General features: G+C 34.8%; 1 protein-coding gene across 4 annotated transcripts in view; it reads left to right on the plus strand.

Moving 5' to 3' along the window:
• The window catches only part of SETDB2 (SET domain bifurcated histone lysine methyltransferase 2), an 82,826-nt gene that overhangs the window by 11,952 nt on the left and 47,623 nt on the right, over positions 1 to 23,251 (plus strand). For all 4 annotated transcript variants that reach the window (XM_061170590.1, XM_061170593.1, XM_061170588.1 and 1 more), the window contains exons 2-8: positions 427 to 552; positions 1,602 to 1,667; positions 4,574 to 4,670; positions 15,780 to 16,343; positions 20,481 to 20,597; positions 21,340 to 21,509; positions 23,030 to 23,249. In XM_061170590.1, coding sequence (XP_061026573.1) covers positions 447 to 552; positions 1,602 to 1,667; positions 4,574 to 4,670; positions 15,780 to 16,343; positions 20,481 to 20,597; positions 21,340 to 21,509; positions 23,030 to 23,249 — 1,340 coding nt within the window. In that variant the 5' untranslated portion in view covers positions 427 to 446. The remainder of the gene's footprint in view (positions 1 to 426; positions 553 to 1,601; positions 1,668 to 4,573; positions 4,671 to 15,779; positions 16,344 to 20,480; positions 20,598 to 21,339; positions 21,510 to 23,029; positions 23,250 to 23,251) is intronic.

Consider the following 23,251-nt stretch of genomic DNA (forward strand, 5'->3'; position numbering starts at 1 on the left):
CCACTTCCATACTCAGTGGAGGTTATGTCCTTGAAATTTTTTAAGTGAATATGTGTCTATAAATACACCCACTCCCACCCCTAGAATGAAGTCATTCCTTCTGTTTTCCAGTCAAGAAATAGTGTCACTACACAGAAAGAAAAATAAATTGTTTAGGCATTTAAAGTTTAAAAAAAAAATAGTGTCACTAAAGTTTTCAACACGTTTTTTTTTTTAATTAGCAGAAATAAGTGAGATACCCAGTTCATATTTTTTGCTTGTAGGTCGTTGTAAAGAAACAGTGACCAAAATCTTTTTCTTCAAGGAAAGTAATAGGCCAATTAAATTTTGATTTTTATTTAGAAACCAAGTATATTCTTAATAACATGTGCCTTAGGAAAATTATGTCTATTGAGTTCTTAGGCTATTCACTTATTTTTTCTTTAGGTGATGCAAAAACTTTCTGGATGGAGCTAGAAGATGATGGGAAAGTGGATTTCATATTTGAACAAGTGCAAAATGTGCTGCAGTCACTGAAACAAAAGATCAAAGATGGATCTGCCACAAATAAAGGTATGAAGCAATAAAAAAGTTCAGTACATTTCATGCTGAATATTACCCACTGATAATATAGTATAATTCTGTTTCCAGTATTGCTGTTCGTTTTAAAAGTCAAATAACTTCTTTTGTTTTTTAAGAACCTAACATCAGTTCTACTTGCTTTGTGTGTGTGTGTGTGTGTGTGTGTGCCCCGCTTCTATAAAAACTTGTTTTTACCATACTGTGGACATTTTGTAAAACTGGATGAAGCTGATTACTTTGAATAATAGCTGCTGAATTTATCTCTATTTATCTCATGCTACCTTTTTCTCCCTCATTTTATCTTTTGTTTGGGGGCGTGAGGGGGGTGTACTGCAAAACTAATATCTGCTCATTGTAGAACATTTGGTACATACAGAAGAATATAACAGAAATTATCTATTACCAAATCATTCAGAGGCAACTTATTTTTTTTAATATAAAAGTAAATATATAAATATATTTTGCCTGCTTTAAACAGAACTTGCCTTAGTAGTCTTCAGAAAGCAAACCTTGCGTTCTACATAGGCAGTCAGTTCAGTCAACCAAGTATATTTTCTGCTTCTTTGTCTTCAACCTAAGTGGTTGTAGAACATAGACTTTTATATGGAAATTTCCTTCATTCCATCAGAACATATGATTTTCAAGCAAAAGCTCCCCCGACTATCCTTTATTTTTCCCCAGGATATTCTTAATACTGTATGGATGTTCTTATGACATTAATCTATGATGTGCTTGTCCACAAAATTAATACTATTTTTCATTTTAATATTTCTTCTCATTCCTTCATGAATCAGATATATCTAGGTTTGAATCCAGTTCTACCACTTCCTAGCTTATTGACCTGGAATAAACAGCTTAACCACTAGGCCTTAATTTCTTTGTCTTTAATGTATTCAGTAGATAATCATAAGAACCTCTTAGAGGAGTTGTGAAGATTGAATGAGAAAAAGTATGTAAATTGCCTAGTACAGTAGCTGACATCTTGAGTGAAGATGATACTGCTGCTGATTGTTTTCATTCTTTTTTCCTTTCCTTAACAGAATACATCCAAGCAATGATTCTAGTGAAGGAAGCAACTATAAATAATAATTCAGCTTTGATAAAGGGTATGTACATTTCTAATCCCAATCTAGAATATTCTCTGCTGTTTTCTTGCTTTGAAGCAAGCCAGCCTTAATTATGTCACGTTAACTGAAGACAGTTTAAAATAAAACTGTAAGATCCATATATGGAAATCAGTTTCCCTAGTAAATGAAAAGTCAGTTTCCATATATGGAAATCAGTTTCCCTAGTAAATGAAAAGTCCTACACATCCAGAGATAGGAAATGCATACTCTACTAAACCTCTCCAGGAAGGAATGAACAAATGTATCTCTTCTTCAAAAACGCTTCTACTATAAGAAGGGCAAAAAGAATTCCAAGACTCCAAACCACTATAAACCTATTGATACTTTGTGTAAAGAACAATACTAAAAGGTACATTCTGGTATAGATAAATTGATGGAAATTTTTTTCATTTCTAGATTATTATTAGACCGTGAGTCTAACAAATTTATTTTAGAAGTAATTGAACAAAGATAATGTACCAGGATTATAAAAAGAAAAATTGAAGAGTTATTTTAGATAAACAAGTCCTACTGTATAGCACAGGGAACTATATTCAATATCCTATAATAAACCGTAATGGAAAAGAATATGAAAAAGAATACGTGTGTGTGTATATATTTATATATATATATATATATATATATATATATCTGAATCACTTTGCTGTACACCAGAAACTAACACAACATTAGAGATCAACTATACGTCAATTAAAAATTTTTTTAATTAAAAAGCAAGTTATTTTATCAGAATCACTATCCTATAAATCTTAGACTATCACTAATTTGCTAAAGTGTTGAGGAGGTACATTTACTAAATTTTAATTAATATTGGTAAATATTTTCAACAAATTGTAATTATTTAAACTGTCATAATTTGGAGCCATAAGGTTTTAAATCTCTGAAAAATGGCTTAACATCATCAGTTTTTATTTATTTATTTATTTATTTATTTATGTATTTATTTTTTGCTGTGCCGAGGCATGCGAGATCTTCGTTCCCTGACTAGGGATTGAAGCCATGCCTCTGCAGTGGAAAAGAGGAGTCTTAACCACTGGACCGCCAGGGAAGTCCCAAGTTTATTTTAAAGAAAGCTTTTGTTATTCAAAAGTATTTTCAATTTCAGTAGCTAATGTACAGTTTTAGAAGAGTAGATTCTTTAAGAAAACAGTCTTTCTCTCAGTATCCTTCAATAGCACTTGGAGTCAACACACCCTTAAGGGATTACATTTGCTTTGCAGGAGAGAAGCTTTTAAATGCAGGAGGTGGTAAGAGGAACTAATTCTAAACAATGTTGTTTCTTTTTTTCTCTCTGAAACAATCTTTCCCACTAAAAGAAAGTAGGTTGGGTTTTTGTTTTGGTTCTTTTAAAGTAATGATTTCATCAGTAGAAATACTGAGTACTACAGTTTCATATTTTTATATAGTTCATCTGAAGTGTAACAAATTTATCAAAATAAAAGTATATGTTTGCTAGTGGTAGAGCAATGTTTTAAAAGTAATTGGGGAGTTATGTAATTGACATTGCTAGCATATGTAGGGATTAAACACTTTCTAGTAATAAAGATTCATGTTAGTATTTATATTAAAAGGAATATTGAGACTGGGGGAAACAAAAGGACTTGGTGTTGAGGTCAAAACAAGCCATCCCAGATCCAGCCTGAATTCTCCAAACCACTAATTACCTTTAATTTTCTTTGATTGTGTATAATTCTGTAAATACCTGCTGTATCCCCATACGAAGAATTGGATACTGTTTTCTTGAAAGAAATTATTATTTCTCCTTTCTCCCCTTATCTAACGGTTAATATAAAATCTCCATGTTTTTTAGCAAATCTTATTTCTAACTATGCTTATATTTATTTGTTTTGTTCCTATTTGTAAATATGGCTTTATATGGCTCATTCAAAGAAATTAGCTGGGAAATTCTTAACTTGTTAAACTTATTTAATTTTTAATCAGTTATTATATTATTTACTCAGCTCTCTTCAACTATCAGATTTTAAATCTTCTTTTTTCACCTGGATAACTGAAGAGGGTTATTTATGCTTTCTAATTAGCCAAGGATGACCTTGGATTATAACTTAAACTATTCTTTTATTTACTTAAACTTTTTTTTTCTTTTTAATAAGAGTGGTCTGCACTAAAGGACCAATGCAAGTTAATAATCTAAGGCAGGATGAGAATCACTTTTTTTCTTAAGGTCCACCACTGCATAGGAAAAAGCACAATTAAAAACAATTTTTTAAAACCAAACAAAGAATATTCTACATATCCATTTTTTTCAAAATAAGAGCAGGAAATCTATAACTTTTTCATTAAATACATAGCTTATTTCTATAGTGGAGTCATGTTAGAAAGAATAGATGAAGTTGAAAAAGAAGAGACAAGAAATGAGATGAAATTAAGTGTGGAAAGATATAGGAGAAACTAAGAGAAATATGAAAATACAAATGGAAAGACAAAAAGAGGTACCCAAATACCTCCCTCTCTCCCCAAAAAATAGATAGTAATAGAATAATGAGAAAACAAAAGATACATAAACTTTCCATTTTGTGACCTTAATAGAGCCTTTAAGAGTTATGTTTTTTGTAAAATACAAGCAGAAATAGGGATACTTGATGTTTCACTTTAAAGGTTGATTAAAATTCAGATAAAGTTCGGCCAAACTACAGTTTCTGCAGTAGAAATCTCTTCTATCCTAAGTCTTTTATTTTATCCTATCTTATTTTCTTAATGTTTTTGAAAATGTTGACACCTAATTTTTTGACTCAATCTTGAAATCTTAATATGTTTTCAGATTTAAGGGCTATATATATATCTAGTCAATAAAGATACTATTTAGATTTTACAGTGAGTGATTTTTAACTTGGTATTCTTGTTAAGTTTGTAATTTTTTCATGTAGATCATACGTCTGTGACCCAGAATGCACAGGAAAACAAATCAAGTTCATTGCCCTCTACATCACATGAAGACTCCTTTCCAGAAGACTATACCTCTCTGTATGTATATAAGTTAAATTTATTTATGTCATTAATGCTTTTGCTCCCAAAAAGGGATTTACTGTTGCTAATCATTTGACGTAAGAGTAGATAAAATATATAAAAAAAGATGCTTTCCCATCAAAAGTTTTAAAAGTTGTGTATTTTATGTACATCAGACTTGTCAAGAGCTGGGAAATCAGTTGGCATTCTGTGAAGCCATGTTCTGCCTTGTAGTTCAAGGTGTCTAATGACAAAACAGTTCTCAAGCCAAATACAAAGAGAGAAGCGCCTATAGTGACTGATAGAAGCAGTCACTATCATCAGTTTACCCCTACCCAGAGACTGGCAGAAAGATGCAGACAATACCAGATAACCCTGCTTTACCTACGTATCCTTTGTTTACTTACAGCATTTTTGTGTTTTTGCAGGGTCAGTAACTAGGTCTACAGCACTGTGCATAGGATTGGTTTTCTTTATTTTTGTTTTTGTTTTTTTCCAGTAAAGTATCTTCATACATGTAAGAAAGTTGATCTTTCTCCCCACAAAATTGGATTGAAATTAGGTTACTTAACTCCTGAGATTTGTAGTAGGTTGGTTTTCTTTCATTTGTTTTATGAAATGAAGCACAGATAAAAAAAGAATCATTTCTTTTTTTTTTAAATTAAATTTTAGGAAAAGAATCACTTCTGAGGTTCATATCAGTATTTCATTTCCATGTTTTTCTGCTTTTCTAACTTTTCTTTACAAATATAAAAAGACTTTTCCTTTGTTAATTGCCTGATAACTTGAGCCTTACACCTCTTGATTTTTATTAGTCACCAGAAGAGTACTTGTAAGCCAGCTTAGCTAACTTTCTTGAAACCCTAAATTCCAAATTACAGATTTTACCAGCATGTTTACTCTTACATTTTAGTCGTAAGTAGTTCTAATTGTCTGTTGTTCCAGTAATGACTAACTTAGAGCTGTACTTATTAAGTGTCACATGAGGAAATTACGTAAAAATACATTGTAAACTGTAAATTACTGTACAAATTTTAGTTTTTATTTAAGAACTAATGATAGCTTATATACAATTTTCTCTCTTCCATATACCCTAAGTTAATCCCTTCATATTCAGAGAAGAACTTTTTGAATCTTCAAATTAGTATTTCATATTCCCCTTCCCCAAAAATAGGGGAAATCAAATGATGACATTTGTAGAAAAGAATGCCACAGAACCCAGTTTGGAACATAATTTAGTTGGTTAAGTCAAGCTGAAAAGGGAAATGAAACATTCAGTTTACTGGTTGTACAACACTGTAGCTATATAAATCACTTGAGAGTAAATTAGCCTATATCAAAACAAAGAACAAAGCTGTGAGAGCCTAAGAGAATTTATTACAGTGAGTACTGAATGAAACCAAACAAAGGGATCTATATCTTAGGTAGACAAGTAAATAGTACTGCTCATAGTTCAGAATACATTATAATGAAAAAGTGGTAGAAAGGAACTTGGCACTTAATAATAGGGGAAAAGCAATTCCAGGCACAGGCTTTAAAAAACAAGGAAATATTGGATACCTAAATAAATAAATAAATAAATAAAAACAGAAACGTATTATAGTAGACTAGGTTAAAGAAGATAGAAGTTAAATGGAAGAACAAAACAAAAAGTACATTATAGAATATATTTCTTACTATGGGATATACCCCCAGCATGTTTCAAAAATACTAAAATAGACTGAAGTTATTTAAGGGGAAACATAACTTTACCTCATTTTTTTCTGCTTTTCCCCCCCTCTTTTTTAATGTATTAGGTGCTACTGCATTGTAGTCCATGGGTAGTGATGGATTTGCATTGATCTTTTAGCTGCATTCTCATCCAATATTTTTTGCTATCTTTTCGAGAAATTTTAAAGATTGAAAACATAAAAAGGGATATGGCAGAAATCCATATTCACATCATCCAGAATCAACAGCTATTGACCTTTCATTGTATTTGCTTCCAGTCTCTTTTTTAAAAAGAAAACAAAACACTATAATCTCTTTGAGCCATACCTAACTTCTCACCATGACAAAGTTCTGTTGCCCTCTCTGCTTCTCTAGGAGCAGTCACTATCATCAGTTATTTTTCTAGTTCATTTTTTAATATTTATATAGCCATAAATAATATATAGTGCTATTACTTGTAGTTTTTAAATTTTACATAAATATTCATATATGTACCTTCTTACTTGTTTTACTCAGCATTCGTTTTTTGAAAGTTTTTTTTTTTTAACATCTTTATTGAAGTATAATTGCTTTACAATGGTGTGTTACTTTCTGCTTTATAACAAAGTGAATCAGTTATACATATACATATGTTCCCATATCTCTTCCCTCTTGCATCTCCCTCCCTCCCACCCTCCCTATCCCACCCCTCTAGGTGGTCACAAAGCACCGAGCTGATCCCCCTGTGCTATGCTTTTTTTTTTAATTTAATTTATTTATTTTAATTTTTAAGGCTGTGTTGGGTCTTCATTGCTGCGGGCAGGCTTTCTCTAGTTGCGGCGCGAGCGGGGGTTATTCTTCGTTGCGGTGCGTGGGCTTCTCATTGCAGTGGCTTCTCTTGTTGCAGAGCACAGGCTCTAGGCGCGCAGGCTTCAGTAGTTGCAGTACATGGGCTCAGTAGTTGTGGCTCGCAGGCTCTAGAGCACAGGCTCAGTAGTTGTGGCGCACGGGCTTAGTTGCTCCACGGCATGTGGGATCTTCCCGGGCCAGGGCTCGAACCTGTGTCCCCTGTACTGGCAGGCGGATTCCTAACCACTGTGCCACCAGGGAAGTCCCTACTCAGCATTAGTTTTGAGATCTAATCATGTTGCTTCCGTGCTATAGATCTATTTCATCTCCTTGTTTGGATTTCCATCATGTGAGAATACATTTTATTAATTCCATTCCTTTAAGGATGGATAATTAGATTGTTCCAAATATTTACTATTATAAATAGTAGTGCAGTGATCAGTTTTATCCCAGCCTTTCTTTTAAGAAAGTATTCATTGTGAAAGTTAATTAAGGAAATTAAAGGTATAGTCTGGAATCTTTAAGATTACCCCAAATGGGGACTTCCCTGGTGGCGCAGTGGTTAGGAATCCGCCTGCCAATGCAGGGTACCCGGGTTCGAGCCCTGGTCCGGGAAGTTCCCACATGCCGCGGAACAACTAAGCCCGTGCACCACAGCTACTGAACCTGAGAAGTCCGCGCACCGCAACGAAGAGTAGCCCCCGCTCGCTGCGGCGAGAGAAAGCCCGCGCAGCAACGAAGACCCAATGCAGCCATAAATAAATAAATAAATAAATAAATTTTTTTTAAAAAAAGAAAGATTACCCAAAATGCAGAAGAAAAGAGCAAATGAAGGAGAAAAAGAAGAGAATGATGAATAATGTTCTCAAAAAAGAAGCTATTAACAGAAAACCAACAATTTTAGTGAACACTGTAAAATATTTTCAGGATCATCCATATGTTATAATGTTCTTTACAAAATGTTAAGAATTTCAAGCTAAGGTGACAGAGTTAGGACCAATGTGCTACTGCTCACAACTGCAGTGCAGATTTCACAATGTCTAAACTAGGATTCAGAATTGTTCCAGCAACTAGAAAATGAAAATACATATATTTTCCTTTAAACAATTTGGTACTTAAATAAATATGAAATGTAGATGTTTTCAGTATATTAAAAAATAATGTAAACTTGCCCGACAGAATCATTGCTTTTGGAAAAATCTGCCCTATATTTTCTGAACTAGAACAAACAAATGAACAAAAACATGAGAAGCTAGAATAAGTGAAGCAGAAGCAATAGTCAAAGAAGGTAACTTCTGAGTATAAGAAAATATCAAGTCTGGAGGCAAAAGGTTTTACCAAGTACCACAGAAATGAAAATTACTAATAGATAAGTATTGATTTTTTTAAAAGTTTTAATATCAGTCTTAAAGTATAAATATCTTACAAGTATCAAAACAAACAAACAAAAAAAGCCAACAAAACAGCAAAAATCAGGCTAGCACCTTTGCAAAAGCTCAGAAAACATCTATATACATAACCTTCTGGAAAACTTTCTCAAAAATCCTCTTGCTGACCAAAAGAGGAGTCAGAATGTATAAGACATGTATTTAAGAAATGGCAGTGGCATGGAAACCATCTAAATATAGAGTTAACTATAATAAAGATGAGTCCTTAAACTAGAGACAATGGAGACCCTGCATGGTATGCAAAGTTTTATGTTTATAGTGTATTTCTAGAGAGAGTTCATAGCTTTCATCGGATTGTCAAAGGGTTTATGGCCCTAAAAAGTTTAAAATATCATTATTGTGGATATGGAGCTTCTAAATAAAATTTTAGCAATTCTAATCCAGAGAAATATTAAAAGAATGAGATGACTTAGAATTTATACTAGTCAAGCAAGAATGATTTAGTATTAGGAAATATATTATTTTACAGAAGTAAACCACAGGAAAAAAGGCTTATCTTAAGATAAGATGCCAAAAGACTTTTAAAAGTAATATGAACCATTAGAAATAGAAGAACTTTTTTTTTTAATTTTTGAATTTTATTTATTTTTTTATACAGCAGGTTCTTATTAGTTATCTGTTTTATACATATTAGTGTACATATGTCAATCCCAATCTCCCAGTTCATCCCACCCCCACCCCCCCAATTTCCCCCCTTGGTGTCCATACGTTTGTTCGCTACATCTGTGTGTCTATTTCTGCCCTGCAAACCGGTTCATCTGTACCATTTTAAAGAATTCTTCCTTAATATGGGAGAGAATATGTTTTCTTAAACCAGCATCCACGTCCTATATACTGATGAAACTTAGAGACATTTCCTTTAAATAAAGATTAAGACAGAAGTGCCTGCTATCATAATTGTTATTCAGTATTTTTATGGAAATTCTAGCCAGTATAATAGAATGTAAAAGAAAATATGATTATTGAAATGTACAAAGTAAAATTATTTGTAGATAGTCTTATCCTTCTAGAAAATCTAAGATGCAAGTGTAAATTTATTAAGCTAAAATGAGGGTTTAGTGACATAGTCACATAAAATAAAACTGTGAAACTCTATACCTTTAGAAAATATGAAATTAAGTCCCCATTCACAACACCAGAAAGTAAAATAAATGAGACTAATTACAAGAAGTATATACCTGAGGGAAATTAATACTAAAGATTTTAATGAATGGATAAACTTATTACCATGTGCCTGGATGGGAAAACTGCATATTATAAAAATGGTAATTCTTCACAAATTAATTTATAGATTTAATTTCACATGAAATCCAAGCACTTGGATTCTTTTTAACTTGGCAAGCCATTATAAATTTAATCTCAAAAGATAAAAAAATCAGAAAACACCTAGAACATGTTTAAAAGGCAAAATAGTGAGGAAGGACTTGCCCTGAGAAATATCAGAATGTTCCATCATAGTATGGAAAACAATGTTATATTGGTATAAGAATTAACAGTTCCATCAAAAGGCAGAATAAGTCTAGAAAATAGGAGGACATTTTTATGTATTTCTAAGAACTTGAGATATGATTAAGCTAGTAAGTCAAAAGTCAGAAGGTTAAAGAAGGAGGTATTCAGTAAAAGACTCTGGAACAATTGGATATCATTTGGAGAATTTAAGTTAGATCTTCATGTTACATCAAAATAAATTCCAGATGAAACTGGATTCCCAAACCATAGAAAAATTAATTATAAAATTAGAACCCTAAAAAAACAGAAAAATAATAAATATTAGATCTCTTTCTATAACATGTATCATGGCATTATTCATAATATTGTTTATACTTTATTATGAATACTTAGTTCACTGCCTAGAATGTAAGCTCCTTGAGATCACAGAGCTCTCATCTTTTTTTCCGTAGCACCTGGCGCATAGCAGGCACTCAAGAAATCGTTGATGGAAGAATGAATGAATGAATGAATGAATGAATGAACGAACGAACGAATGAACAAGCCCCCAGTAGGAAAATGGACAAAGCATATGAATAGACAGTTAACCAAAAGGAAAAAAAATCAATAAACATGAAATTATGTTCAAACTCCTTATTATTTAGAGAAAAAAATTAAGGAGGTAATAAAATATTTTTCACCTATGCAATTGATGAAAAATTTTAAAATAATATTCAGGTAGATGAGCATTCATCCATGCTATGAGAGTATAAATTGGTCCAGCCTTTTTGGAAAGCAGTTTGGCATTTTATATTGATTAAAATATGTGTACCTCCTAGTACCATGATTGTAGTCTCTAAATGCCATTTCTCATTAAATGGACCCATAGTCCCTTAGAGAAATGGCTGATTCCAGACCTGAGATATCTTGTGACAGAAAGCAAAAAAGCTATCAAAAAAAAAAAAAAATACCGTATGCTAACACATATATATGGAATTTAAAAAAAAAAAAAAGGTTCTGAAGAACCTAGGGGCAGGACAGGAATAAAGACGCAGACATAGAGAATGGACCTGAAGACAGGGGGAGGGAGAAGGGTAAGCTGGGACGAAGTGAGAGAGTGTCATGGACATACATACACTACCAAATGTAAAATAGCTAGCTAGTGGGAAGCAGCTGTATAGCACAGGGAGATCAGCTCGGTGCTTTGTGACCACCTAGAGGGGTGGGATAGGGAGGGTGGGAGGGAGACGCAAGAGGGAGGGGATATGGGGATATATGTATATGTATAGCTGATTCACTTTGTTATACAGCAGAAACTAACACACCATTGTAAAGCAAAAAAAAAAAATCTGTCACTTTGGTAGTTGCTAGTATACAACTCATCATTCTGAATACTAGTAATTAAAGAAAAAGAATCAAGCATTTATCTGCCTGCTTATACTAACTGTATTTCAGGATAACCCAAGAATTGATGAGTAAAATTTCTTCTTTATGAAAGCACTCTAGCCGGAAAATGCAGTAGGAATGATAGAATTAGAAGACTGTTATTTTTACAACTACTACCCCCATCCCACCCCGCCCCAAAGAAACAGTGGCCTTAGCCCAGTGGTCTCAAATGAATTGTGGTCAGAACAGGTGTTTTGTTTTAAACTTCTAACTTATTGAGGAGTGATGCTCTTGTAAAATGCAGTAAAATGTTGCAGCAATGTTAAATTGCTGTAAAAATTTCTAAACTTTTGCACTTTCAATTTTTGTACTTACCATGAATTGTTAAGAAACCACGGGGAACTGGCACCACCACACCTTAACGTAGCACTGGTCTAGACAACGATCATGAGTGAATGCCAAAACTGTTAAGTGAAAGGAGCTTTAAAATGGATGGAAACACCCAAACCCACTTATAAATCTAAGCATCACTAAACGTGAACAATCAGACATTGTTTGTCTCCTTATGTGATGCAATAGGAAATTCATAGCACCACGTATGAATTATCTCCCCCGACCCCCCACCGAAATTGAACCTGAATCAAATCAGGCTTCTAGAACTGACTACTGCTTTGCCAGGAATGGAAGGGGGTGAGTTAAATGACAACACCACAAGGAAGGCATCAGCCAAATTCCAGAATGTGAGAACTACTATAGGACAAGTGACACAATTTATTTAACTTTAACCAATAAATGTCATTAATGAAGAGGGAGGGAGCACTACATAAGGTTAGAGACATAAAAGACACCTGAATCAAATACAGAGTGTAGGGGTTGTTTGATTCTGATTCAGACAGATTTTAAGACAATCAGGGAAATGTGAAGATGGGCCATTGAGATTATATATTTTTAAAAAGACTTATTTGTTAGAAATACGTACTAAATTATTTCAGATAAGTGTTTGCTTTAAAATACTCCAGTGTTTCAGGATGGGGCAAAAGGGGTGGAGAATAGATTAAATAAAATAGGCAAAATATTGATAATTATTAAAACCTGGTAATAAGTGTCAAACATAAAGCCAGACATTAGCTGTAGAGGTGAAAACAGATTTTATTCACTAACTACTGACAGTAGGAATAAGAGCTGAGCTCCATCATGATTTGTGCTGAGGTGACTGGCGTTTTAAAGGGCAATGGGGGAGTAAGGAAGGGAGTACAAGCTAGGGCTCAAGTGAAAACTTACTAAAGGTTAATCAGTGTGAATGCCCATGAGGCCAGCTGTGTGTGCTGGCTGGCAGTCATCAAGATAAGATTCTGTCCTCCCACAGAGACTGGAGGACAGAGACCCTGTCCTTCCTGATGATTACCTTTCAAAAGAATGGCTTTCAGGTTTTTGAGAAAAATACTCTTGAGTTGTAGAAGGTACATATACATCTCAGAGAGACCCAGGAAAGATTCATAATTTTAAGATCTTCTTAGTAAATGTTCTAAAAAAGGTCAGGGGCTTGTCTTTAGGTGTTGGCTAGAAGAAACAGCCTTGAGCTTTCTCAGGGAGGCATTTTGTTGAGAGGCTGGGGTTATCCTAGAGACATGCATGTCCTTATGCTGCTAGAAGCCTTGCTAGAGTTTGGTTATCACTCAGTGCAGAGGGTTGGACAGAGTCATTATGTGCTGGGAGTTCTGGAGTTCTCACAAGTACATGAGGGTCCAGTATATCAGTCTTTATGAGAATACTCTTAAGTGTATGTTTGAAAGTTTTTTAATAAGAAGTTATTCTTAGTGTATATTCCCCTTGATCAAGTAATTCCTCTTAAAGGAATGTATCTTAAGGTAGTAATCAGAAATTTGGTCAAGGACTTATGTATGAGGATGTTCATCAAAGTAGTAACGAAGAGAAAAATCGGAAACAAATATTTCCAACATTAAAAGATTTATAAATTATAGGACATCCTTTCACCTACTAGATTATCAGAAATCCAGAAACATCAAGAGCCTCTGTGAAAGCAGGCGCTCTCATAAATTGCTGGAGAGGCTGACCCCATGGAGAGCAATTAGGCAATCTTAACAAAATTACTAATGCATTTACCCTGTGACCTAGCATTCCGGTTTCCGGGATATCTTCACATGTATGAAATTATTATATGCGAGGTTGTTCATTACATCATGATTTGTAATAGCAAAAGATTGAAAACAATAGAAGACTAGTTATATAAATTGTGGAATTTATGTAGAGGATTACTATACAGCTGAAAAAAGGATGGGGCACCTCATATCTGTGCATTCAGTATGGTACCAACTAGCTACATGTGGTTATTTAAATTTGAACTAATTAAAATGAAATTTAAAATTCAGTTCTTTGGTCGCAGTAGCCACATTTAAAGGTATGCAGTAGCCACATGTGGCCAGTGGCTGTGTCATTGGACAGCACAGATAGAACATTTTCATCAATGCAGAAAGTTCTGTTGGACAGTGCTGCTTTATATAGTGAGTATAAAAGATTTTCTAAAATACCTATATTACTTTTATAATAAATAACAGATACCTAGAGATAGATTGAAAATATTATGTAACACAAAACAGTTTTTTTTGTGTGTGTGAAAGTTTAAAACCTGAGTTTGGAACACATGGAATCTTCACAGATTTTTTTTCTTAAAGTCAATAACCTCTCCATTTTCTCCTGTAGTTTACCATTTTCAGATGTGTATGAGACCAGGTGGGTTACATATTATAGGGAACGTTCACTTGGTACAGTTGTTGAAGGCAAAAAGAAAAAAACAGCATAAAGGATTCTTAATGAATTAATTATTTTTTTACCTAGCCTTTACTGTTTTTTGCTTGAACCAAGCTTGTCTGAAGACATAACCTTCCTCAGGTCTTTATTTTTATTTATTTATTTATTTATTTATTTTATACGGTACTCTTCAGAACAGTTTTATTTATTTATTTATTTATTTATTTATTTATTTAATTTATTTATTTATTTTTGGCTGTGTTGGGTCTTCGTTTCTGTGCGAGGGCCTTCTCTAGTTGCGGCAAGTGGGGGCCACTCTTCATCGCGGTGCGCGGGCCTCTCACTATCGCGGCCTCTCGTTGCGGAGCACAGGCTCCAGACGCGCAGGCTCAGTAGTTGTGGCTCACGGGCCCAGTTGCTCCGCGGCATGTGGGATCTTCCCAGACCAGGGCTCGAACCCGTGTCCCCTGCATTGGCAGGCAGATTCTCAACCACTGCGCCACCAGGGAAGCCCCCTCAGGTCTTTATTGAACTCATGTCCTACATGAGCTCTAAATTTGCTAGGTGCTATTGGTGTAGATGTAGCAAAAAGTTACCACTGTAATCACAGCTTTCTGGAATACTCTGAAATTAGACTGATATAATAAGAAAGATACTTGCTTTGTCTGGGTCCCCAGCACACAGCTTCTAAAACCTTTGGAATCTCCTGAGTGGTAGGAGTGTCTTTGGCGTGCAAATGAGATGACTTGGTGAGGCGCTCCTAGTTAACTTCAGGATGGAGGTTGGACGCCAGAAAGACAACCTTGGTTAGAAGCCTAAAACTTTCAGCCTACCTCCCAACCTCCAGGGAGGGGAGAAGGGCTGCAGGTGGAGATAATCACCAGTGGCCAATGATTTAATCATTCATGCTTAAGCAGTTAAACCTCCATAAAAAACTTTAAACAACAGGGCTCCTGGAGCTTCCTGGTTGGTGGACAGTTTGAGGTGCTGGAAGGGTGGTGCATTTGGAGAGGGCATGGAAACTCCATGCCCCTTCTTACCTACCTTGCCCCATGCATCTCTTCCATTTGGCTGTTCCTGAGTGTATCTTTTATTATAAACTGGTAATAGTAATTAAAGTGCTTTCCTGAGTTCTGAGTCTTTCCAGCACATTATCAGAGAGAAAGGGGTTGTCAAGAGTGTGGGTGACCTGGAAACTGCATTTGGCATCTGGCATGGGGGCGGTCTTATGGGACTGAGCCCTTTAACTTGTGGAATCTGTTGCTGACTCCAGGTCGATAGTGTCAGAATTGAACTGAATTATTGGACACCCAGTTGAAGAAGTGGTGCTGGAAAAAACACCACATATTTGATGTCCAGAAGAAAAAAACCCCTTCAGGTATAACTTTATGTGGCTGCAGAACATAGTAAGATGTTGATTTCAGAGTCTGGCTTATTTTAGTGTTGTCTAAGAAGAAGCTAATAGGAGTTAAATACCACCTTAGTGTGCAGTGTTTTTTTAAAAAATGGGGATTATGCTATACATTTGAGATACTAATAAATAATTAATTTTAAACAGATCTACAGAAAATAAGGAAATTCCCCCTCTGGAAAATAAAGTTGCAGACTTAAGAGAAAAAGAATCATCTTCAAATTTATCTTACCAAAAGCATGACTGCTCTGGTGCCTGTCTGATGAAAATGCCACTTACCTTCAAGGGAGAAAACCCTCTGCAGCTACCAATCAAATGCCACTTCCAAAGACGACATGCGAAGACAAACTCTCATTCTTCAGCACTCCACGTGAGTTATAAAACCCCTTGTGGAAGGAGTCTACGAAACGTGGAGGAAGTTTTTCGTTACCTGCTTGAGACAGAGTGTAACTTTCTATTTACAGATAACTTTTCTTTCAATACCTATGTTCAGTTGACTCGGAATTACCCAAAGCAAGAAGAAATTGTTTCTGATATGGATATTAGCAATGGAGTGGAATCGGTGCCCATTTCTTTCTGTAATGAAATTGACAATAGAAAGCTTCCACAGTTTAAGTACAGAAAGACTATGTGTCCACGAGCATATTATTTAAACAGCTTTTCCAACATGTTTACTGATTCATGTGACTGTTCTGAGGGCTGCATAGACATGTGAGTAGAAAAACATGGCATTTCAAAAAAATCTTCTGAATGTAGTGGTACTTATCAAGAAGTCCTGCTGTGTATCAGTTTGTCTGTCTGTCTGAAACCAGTTCATCGAGAATCTAAAATAGAAAGATGCATCTCATTAGCAATAGGAAAGAAAACTCTTTGCCAGTTATTTTAGTAATTTGGGAATTATTTCTTCCAATGATAAGTATTCTCTTTAATCTAGTACCATACTCTTAATAGCAGCAATTACAGCTAATGCCTTGGAACTGTGCCAAACACTGTGACAAGTGCTTTACATATATTTGCTTGTTTAGTTCTCACAAAACCCCATGGGGTAGGTAATATTATTTCCATGTTACAAATGAGGAAGTTGAGAAGCCAAGTGTAAGGTCAACAAATTTAAGAACCAGGATTTGAACCCGTGCTCTTAACCATTATGTTACATGTTGTATTTTACTTTTACAAGTCATTTCCTTGCTACTTTTTTTAGAAAGTTAATGGTGCCTCTCCTGATCATAAAATTGACATTCCATAAAAAAAAAAATGAAAACATGTTCTAATATATTAAGACTTTGAAAACCATTTTTTTTCAGGGTGTGTAATTTATTGGTATTTGTAGGTTTGCATATGTAGAGTGGAGTTGCATTATATGTACATTTAATTTAATGCAAATTTAGCTGCCTGTACTAGGAAAAAGAAAAAGCATGAGCGAGATAAAGAGAAATAATTTAAATTATATAGATAGTTTTCACCATCCTCTCAGAAGGAGTGTGAGATGAGATATCAATCTGCTGTTACCTCAATTTGGCTCAGTTTCTTTAGGTCTGTCATAGAGGAAACCTCTCACTGTGCCAAGTTTTATTCTGTTTAAATATAAGTTGTTGTTTTTTCAGCATTGCCTCTAAACGTAACCCATCTACATCTGGCCAAGCCCAATCTCTTTCAGTGATGGAGGAAAAAAACTAACTGTTGGACAATGTTTACTGTACTTTATGGTCAGTTTAACGGGGTTTTTTAAAGAATAATTTTGACTGTATGTGATTTTTGCCTTAGACTGTAGAAAGTAACCCCCATGTAACATGCACCACCAGCATATATATTTTCATCTATTGGTCAGAAATTACAAGAGAAGTCACAAAATAAGCAAAAGCTGAAGCCCACTGGGATCTGGAATTGGACATGAGCACTGTGGCCAGGGATTCTAATCCTGACAGGAATGGGAATTAAACATGTCCTATGCGTGGTAGGGAGTGGGCACTGAGCTCTTTGGAGGGACAGAAACAGGGACCTGCACAAGGCTGGGAAGTAGGCTAATAACTCACAGGGCCTGGAATTGTATTAATAACAACTGGGTTTAGAGCTGTGAAACCCATAGGTCAGAGCCAGAGCAATGAGGAAAGCAGCCAGTGTAGAGGAGCACCCAGGAGTAAACTCCACGAAAAGTTTGATTTCAAATAGTCAAAGCACACAAAGACATTTAGGACCATGAAGGCAGCATAAGTCCCAACAAATGGCAGCATTCACATCTGAAGAATCAGAGGTAAATGTAGAATCTGACTGAAAGAGACTTTAAAATAGGTATGTTTAAAATGTCCAAAGAGATAAAATATTAGCATCCATGAAACAAGAAAAGGAGATTATTTTTTAAAGTATACTGTGTATGTAAAAGAACCATTTGGAAATATGGGAAATAAAATATATGGTCATTGAAATAAAAACTAAATAGATGGACTAAATGGTAAGCATTGGTATAGCTAGAGAAAGAATTAGTGAATTGCAAGGCAAAACTAAAGAGATTCCCTCAGAATGCAAAGAGATAAAGATATGGGGAAAATAAATTTACAGGTTAAAAAATATGGAGGATAAATGAAAAATTCTAACATACATCTGAGAAGAAAAGAGCATTATTCAGAGATAATAGCTGAGAATTTTCCAGAATTGAAGAAAGACAGGAGTCTTCAGAGTGAAAAAGCCTACTGTATACTAGAAATGGAAAATAAGGTAACTATATCTAAATATATCATGATGCAACTTAAAAAGTATCTAGGGCAAAGAGTAAATCTCACACTATCAGATAGAAAAGAGGAAAAATAGATTGACAACACACTTCATCAGAAAGAATAGAAGACAAAAAGGAGGCATATTAGCTTAAAATGCTGACGGAAAATAAATGTAAAACTAGAATTCTGTACCAACCCAGACGGTCATTTGTGGGGAGGGAGGAGGGTCCTCACACAATTACACAGCAGTTGAAGACATGCATAACTACTTTCTAGCAGTAGTACTTTTAAGTCTGTCTAGAGCATTGTTTTTCAAGCTACAGGTTTAGTAGGATGTAAAATCACTTGTAACTAGCATTTTAAAAATTAAATCATACAGAAGGTACCCACATGCATCACACATGATAAGGTAGTTTCATGCCACTTATTTCTGCTTGTACGCATACACACATATATAAATATGCATGCCTCTGTAGGATCGTGAAGAAAATATATTTCTTATTGTGAGTCATAGTCAAAAATATTTGAAAGCTACTACCCTAGAGATGCTTACACATGTGCATAAGAATAAGGATGTTGTAGCATTGTTTGTTGTATTGAAAACTAGAAGCTACTTAATTGTATACCAAGCAACTTAATTGTATATCTAAATGCTGTGGAAAAGTTAAAAGGAAATAACTAGATTTGTATATAACACAGATGGGTCTCAAAAGCATTATATTGAATGAAAAAAGTTGTAGGATAATAACTATAGTACTTTTTAAAAAAACAATACAATATATTGTTTGTAGATAAATATGTATGTAAAAAGTATAAAGGATGCCTCACCAAACCTCTTGAGAGTTTAGTTTTATCTGTAATGCTTTTTTTTTTTTTTTAAGGAAGATCATATATACAGTATATATGTTTTAAATTGCAGTTGGCCCTTGAACAATGCAGGGGTTAGAGCTGCTGACCCTCCATGCAGTAGAAAATATAACATATAACATAGTTGGCCCTCCATATAAGCGGTTCCACATCTGTAGTTCCACATCCGAGCATTCAACCAACCGTGAATCATGTAGTACTGTGGTATTTACTCTGGAAAAAAATCCATGTATAAGTTGACCCATGCAGTTCAAACTCATATTGTTCAAGGGTCAACTAAAAGGACTAGACAAAATGATGACAGCTAATTCTATATGGTCAAAATATGAGTGTTTATTGTATTATTGTTTGTGTTTTCCTGTACTTTTTAAACTTTGCAAACAAAGTCATACTAAAAAAAGCAACAGTAGATTTCTACATCTGTAAATAGAATCCAAATTAATGAATTTATTGCTTGTTTTTTTCTGTTGCAAACAGTAGTTACCACTCTGACATGTATTGTGTATATACAGAAAAATGCAGAAGCAAATCATAGAGGAAAAGACCTTAAAGTCACTTACAATTCAACATAGGATACAGGATTCAGAGATTTTAACCAGCTTACCAGTGGTTACATACCTAGTTTATAGCCAGGATTCAGAGATTTTAACCAGCTTACCAGTGGTTACATACCTAGTTTATAGCCGAGATAACCAGGTTCCTTACTCCCTATGGAGTTATAAGTCCCTGTCATGTTAGATAGTTATCTAAATAGTTAAAGGGAAAATTTTTTTATGGTTGCATGTTTACTGCTTAGCAATGTTACGAAAAACAGATTGTAGTAGCCAGATACCCAGCATCAGTCTCCCCAATTTATTTTCATGTCATTGGAGGGAGAGATAATACAAGACATATGCAAAACTATATATGCCCTTTTGAGTTTGACACATATAAGTTTATCCATTGTAAGAGAGCAGACATAGGAGAATTTTTACAAAGAAGGTTTTGCTGAATAGGAAATGAAAGGAATTCATTTTGAAAAGTTAGAGTAAACTCATAAGGTTAAGTATTTATTTCATGAGCAAAGAGAGGTACAGGGCAGTTTATAATTATTTATAAACTTTTGGTAGATGTTGTCTTTCAAAGAGGTCTTTTTTATTTAGGGAAGAAGTCTAACAGTCCATGAACCAAACAACTATTCTAAATACAATTACATCCTTTACACTTTTGTCAAGACAGTCTCTTAACTTGGTGCTTTTTTATTCTGACTTCTCCATCCATTGCCTTTTAGAACAAAATGTGCATGTCTTCAACTGACAGCAAGGAATGCCAAGACTTGCCCCTTGTCAAGTAGTAAAATAACCACTGGATATAAATATAAAAGACTACAGAGACAGATACCTACTGGGTAAGATACCTTGAGGATCTGTTGCAGGGTGTTTATATCTTTGAAGAAGGGTACTTTATCATTGTGGCCTGTAGTCTTATAAATGTTGTTAAATCTTAATTTCTTATACCAAAAATCTAAATTAAGGAATTAAAAAAAAAACCTATATATTGTTCTTGGAAATGGAAGTCAGAGGGCACACATGTAACATGCAGACTATATCTGACACTCATCTGCTTTGAGTCTGACTCTTTCCCTGCTAGGGTTAGCTTACTTTGGGTAGACGTTTCCCCATTAAGATATATACTGTGCAAAGCTTGTCTGAGAATTGGGAATTTTCAACTTCTTATGGTTGTTATTAATAAAAATAAACAGAAAATTTTCTTCCTAGACTTTCCCTTCCTAGACATTTCCTTCGTAGACATTGCTAGACATTTTTAAAGAGCTAACCTTTACTATGTGCCAGGCATTGGCTCAAGCACTTTGTAGATACCAACTCATTTAATCTTCACAAAACAACCCCATGAAGTAGGTAGTATCATATAATCCCCATTTTAAAAATGGAAAATTGAAGTACAGAGAGGTTAAATTCAAGGTCATGCAGCTAGTAAATGCTGGAGCTATGATGGGAACCAGGCAGTCTAGCTCTAGGAGCCTTCACACTTAGTCTGTCTCCCTTGGTAGTTATTAGTGAGGTAGCAGTATAAAGTGCTTTTGCTTTAAGATGTCTGCTTGATTTTTCTCTTGTATATTTTATTGACAGCATTTATGAATGCAGCCTGTTGTGCAAATGTAATCGACGAATGTGTCAAAACCGAGTTGTCCAACATGGACCTCAAGTGAGGCTACAAGTATTCAAAACTGAGAAGAAGGGATGGGGAGTACGCTGCCTAGATGACATTGACAGAGGGACGTTTGTTTGCATTTATTCAGGTAAAGCAAAGGTTTACTTTCACATTACTCTATAGTAAGATCTACATTTCTGAATCTCCATTTTACTAGTCAGGGCCACTGAGATCTTATAGCAAGGACAAGAGCAACAATATATAGGAGGAGCATCAGAGGAAGAAAAGTGACTGGGAAATTGAGCACTGAAGGGATGAAATGCCTTAGGAGGAGGTATCAGGTGTTCCAGAAAAGAAAGGCTAAGGGATAAAACTTGGGTTATTGTGTGAGGCACATTTTTTGGTCTCTGTGGCTGCAGATGCTTTGGGGTAAGGTAAGAAAGGTTTTTAAATAGGAAATCTAAATGACTGATTTGCTAAGGTAAAGATGATTAATCAAAGACTGTCTTGTTCAGTGTCTTGAGCTATTAGAATTTAATAGGTTAACATTGTAATAAATACCTTCAGGTGATGATTCAGGCAAAGCAGTTCACTCCATTTCAGGGACTCGAGAGAGTTGCCCATGTTCTGAGCGAAACTTTCCAACCAGTGTGTTACAGTTGTGCAATTACTGATTCTTTCAGGCCATATCCCACAGGCCAGACACGTTGGTCTCTAGTTGTCTCTTCCTTTTACCCCAGAGTGTCAGGCAAAAATCCTCACTTTCTGTGCGTACCATGAAATGAGAAAGGTTGGAGAAACACGACTCTCAAGGCAGTCTAAAGGAAATGTGCTAGGCAGCAGGGACTAGAGCAACCCTCCTCATCTGAAATTCCAGGTGCACTTCAGTGAGGGCAAGAATTATCAGAGTTCAGAGTAGTCACACCTGGATCCCTGCCACATACCACTTACAGACACACATACTACACAACTTGCCTAGACAATTCGTCTCTCATATTTCTCAAAATAACTCTGATGAAAGACAGCTGCCCGTAAAATGCCAAATCGTGTCCAGAAAGTATCATTCATTGGCTTTATCTGCATTGCTAGAAAATGCACCTAAGTTATCTCTCTGATCTAGCTGCTAATTTTGACTTGTTAACTATAGTTTTGAGTTCCTTGAAAGAAAATGCGTAAGCTTCAGATGAAGATTTTAATTACACTAGGGCTTAATATGAGAATAGGCATATATCACCACAGATTTAAATAGGTCACTTTATAAAAAGAGTAAAGGTTTTAAATGATAAAGCATTTATAACTAGACACAAAAGCTGAAATTTTAAGACTAGAGTTCACCTCTCTAATTTTCTAGAATGCTTTCTGATCTGTATTTTTGTTTTATATTATTGTAGCTAAATCTCTTCTCTTTCATGTTATACCACAACAGATAAATACTTCTTTTAGATGCCCTGTATTTTTTCATGTACTGGGAGATATGAAATCTCTTCTTGGTCTTTTATATATTATTTCTTACAGTAGCTTTCTAGGATGAGTTAGTGTTTATCTTCATTCTAGAAAGAAGGTATACCTTACAGGATCCTTTAGTAATGGAGCAGAAGAGATTCCCTTTTGTTGCTAGTAATTGTGTTATTTTATGTTGTGTTAAGCTCTTTTACTTTTTTCTTTTAGGAAGATTACTAAGCAGATCTAACACTGAGAAACCTGATGCTATTGATGAAAATGGAAAAGAAGAGAATATTATGAAAAATATGTTTTCAAAAAAGAGGAAAATAGAAGTCACAGATTGTGAGGTTGAAGTTATCCCATTAGAACTGGGGACGTATCCTAGAAGTGCTGTGACTGAGGAGTGTCCACCTAAGCTCCATAATAATCCCAAAGAGCCTATTATGT

This window comes from Eubalaena glacialis, chromosome 16, assembly GCF_028564815.1.
Source record: "Eubalaena glacialis isolate mEubGla1 chromosome 16, mEubGla1.1.hap2.+ XY, whole genome shotgun sequence".
NCBI lineage: Eukaryota > Metazoa > Chordata > Mammalia > Artiodactyla > Balaenidae > Eubalaena > Eubalaena glacialis.